This window comes from Notamacropus eugenii, chromosome 3, assembly GCF_028372415.1.
Source record: "Notamacropus eugenii isolate mMacEug1 chromosome 3, mMacEug1.pri_v2, whole genome shotgun sequence".
Lineage (NCBI taxonomy): Eukaryota > Metazoa > Chordata > Mammalia > Diprotodontia > Macropodidae > Notamacropus > Notamacropus eugenii.
This window is the reverse complement of record NC_092874.1, coordinates 221149977-221153408: the sequence shown is the minus strand read 5'-3', so window position 1 is coordinate 221153408 and position 3432 is coordinate 221149977. Positions and strand designations below refer to the sequence as shown.

The window sequence follows — 3432 nt, the reverse complement described above, 5'->3', positions numbered from 1 at the left end:
CTGTAAAAACAAATACTAAAAATTGTCTTGAGATGTAATTGGGGGGGAATAAAATATTATTAGAAAGAATAAAAGTGGAAAAAATAAATCAGTGTCAGACAGGAAAAGCAAAACAAGCTAAAAATCCCTGTGTGTATTCTAGGGGCTAGGGCAAACTTTAAAATAATTATTTCTTAATAATTAATTCTTTAGTTAATTTGATTAAGGTAGTATTTTATTTTTTTTTTATTTTAAACAAGAAGTTTATTTAAACAACAAGATGTTTGACTTAAAGGGAAAACTATCTAGGATCAATTTCTTTATAGTAATTTATCCCTACTGAGAGACAGAGATTGCCCTACATGTAACAGCTACGTACAAAAAAGTTATAAAATCGTCCTTGGTTTTACAATGATAAAAGAAAAACATTGAAATTATCCAATCAAACAAGGTATGCAAGGATTTTTTTTGTAGGTTTTTTTTTTTGTTGTTAAACAGTGAGAGCAAAATAACTTACTGGAATATAAAGATAAAAGTTGAATGAGCATGCCACTAATGGATAAAAGGGATATTTTCACAGAACCAGTTTGTTTTTTCCCTTCCCCATCTCCATTTGATGTTGATCAAAACATACCATCGGCCATTTAGTTAAAAAAAAAAAATACGCATTATGCCTGTGCACATACACCAGTTACTTTATGTACAATAAAGGAATGGGGGAAGGGAATCAAAGAAGAGAGAAAACTATACTGCAGTAGTCAGGATGTGGATGAACCAAATCTTGGTTTTCTAATTGTGAATGTATTGTCTTCCTTGGGAGCACAGTTCTGGAGTACAGTTGTAGATTTTCTTTTTAGTAAGCGCCTCCTGTCTGCTGTTGGAATACATCAATTGTATCTTCATCCTCCATTTCCAACTGTGCAGGTGTGTCTGTTTCATTGATTGGTTGCCCATCAAATCGGAATCTGATCTGCCTCATTGACAAACCCTGTCGTTCACAATAGGCTTTCATTAGTTTACTAAGTGGTGTGTGCCTCTTAATCTTAAATTGCACCACCGAACCATCTTGCCCTGCCACCTTCAAATTAATGTGGTCGTTGTTTTCAGTCTTGACTCCTTCCTTCGGCTTCTCGTCGGCCATGGCGAGTCCGGGGGTCTCCTCAGCCGCCGCTTCACAAAAGAGGCACCAGGACGGTCCGCCCCAAGGGAACGGGGGGAGAAGCAGCAGCGGCAGGAGCAGGAGCAGGAGGAGGAGGAGGAGGAAGAGGATGGTGGTGATGGTGAGGAAGAGGAGGAAGAGAAGGAGGAGGAGGTGGAGGAGGAGGAGGAGGAAGAGGAGGAGGAAGAAGAGGAGGAAGAGGCAGCGGCGGAGGTACTGAGCTAAGGTAGTATTTTAAAAATAGTTTTGATTGAAGATACACACGTCAGCAATTCAGTAATAAGTCACGTCAGTGAACACGATAATTTTAGGTAGAAGTAACATTTCTCTGTGTTTCTAGATACTGACCATGCACAATGCAAAATAATCACAAGCAAAAAATGAATTATCTCTGATTCCAATTTGGCAAAAAGTTTTCAATATAAATACATTCCTCTTTATTTATCTGGTTCTGATGAAGAGGATTACACTTTTTACTATTCATATTTGCATATTTTAGCTGTAATTTGTGAACTTCTTTAAATCCTGTTGCTTCTCAGATCCTCTGAGCCCAAAGTGGTACGGAATCCAAAATTCCTTTTAACTCCTGTCATATCCCTTCGTTGCTAGAGTTGGTTCCTTTCAAAGCATTCTGGGAACTCTTCTCAGCAAAACTGCCAAGAAACTGGGTGGAGACATAGTGACGAGATTCTTTGAAATCCCTGTAATGAAGGTCTGGCACATGCCCAGAGTGCCTCAGATGGCTTCTTCATGCCGATGAAACTAGGGAGAAGATGACTTCATTCCACATGGAGAATGCTGTTTCTAGAAGAGTCATAATGATATATAAGATAAGTGCCTCACACTGTGAAACATGCCTACATGTTCTAGGACTGTTTCTGGTCAGTTAACATGTTGAAGTGGAGGCTCTTGGGTCAGCTCCAGCTAAGCTCTCCTTGCCTCATTGCTTGTGGTGGAGCTTGGTGATTATTGAAGTCTATGACTGTGGATTCAAAAGGTCCAGAGAGCTCCTCAGCATCCTTTTGTTCCAGAGTTCTGGTACATAGGCAATGTAGCGTCAGTGCTTCAAAGAGCAAGGAGTGACCTTTAGGATCTCTCATTTGGCATATCCAATAACCCCTCACTGGATGAACTTGGGGAGTTAGTGGAAAGTTGGGATTGCAGTGGAAAGTATGCCCCTAAGGTGTGTGTGTGTGTGTGTGTGTGTGTGTGTCTGTGTGTGTGTGTGTGTGTGTGTGTGTGTGTGTGTGTGTGTGTAGGAATAATGTTTATACATTTATTCTGTTTTTGAAGTAAATATCCTTTTGTGAAAATTAATTGATGTTAAGTGGTCATGTAGAACTAAAGAGCCGGTTGCTGACCCTCTAATAAATTGGGGAAATTGGAAATAAATTGGGAAAGACAGCTGCCAGATCCTTGAGTTGAATTGAAGTGGAGAGAACAGATACCTTCCAAGTTCCTCAGGTTACATGAGAAATGCAGCCATGAGAGTGGGGTCAGAGCACAGTCTACAGTCCTGTAATACTCTTGGTTGCCATGCAAATCAACTTATGAGTAAGACAGAAAAGGGCTGATTTAAGCTGGTGAAGCTAATTAAATTTGCTTTGCTTCCCCCATGAACCAAAGTCACTCCCTCTATATTAAAAGGCATACAGAATCTAAGAAGTTTACTAAATTTTGTGATTTAACAAGCTTTTGGGTTCAGTGGTGCTGGACAGTGAAAATTTGTTTCCAGAATTCACTTCAAAACCATTCTCCATATGATAAAAAGGTTCCTTTTATTATTGATCTATTAACATCGTTATCAACAGCTATTTATTGAGTGAACATAATGTAAATGACCCTATATTTGGGGGTATGGAAAGGTAGGTGCGGTTCCTGGTTTTGGGGAATGTGCAGCTGAGAGGAGTGTTCTAGACCAGCTCTCACTGAGGTCAGTTCAGTTGTTCAGCCTCAAGAATGGAACTGAGATATCCATATACCATATATCTCTTTGCAAAAAGGAAGTTTGCTTAAAAATTGCATCGGGAAGGATATTCAGCAAAAATACAGCACTTGTTTAGTTCAGGGGTGGGGAACCTGCAGCCTCTTGTTCTGTGAAGTTTGGATTTAGTCAAAGGACCACACTTGAAGACCTAAAGGGCCACTTGTGCTCTTGAAGTCACAGGTTCCCCACCCCTCCTAGTTGGATGCAGATCCTCTCTTCTCCACATGCACATAGACTCATACAGGAGGGTGTACTGACTCGCAGGACAGCAGAGGATCCTTCAAGTCTGAGCCCCCAACTCCCTGCA

The 3432-nt window shown here is 40.3% G+C and overlaps 1 protein-coding gene across 1 annotated transcript; it reads right to left on the bottom strand.

Moving 5' to 3' along the window:
• Window positions 1-212: 212 nt before the first annotated feature.
• Window positions 213-1351, bottom strand: LOC140534020 (small ubiquitin-related modifier 2). The gene has a single exon (XM_072654577.1). The coding sequence runs from the start codon at window positions 1118-1120 to the stop codon at window positions 833-835; it is 288 nt and encodes a 95-aa protein (XP_072510678.1). The 5' UTR covers window positions 1121-1351; the 3' UTR covers window positions 213-832.
• Between the last annotated feature and the right edge of the window lie 2081 nt (window positions 1352-3432).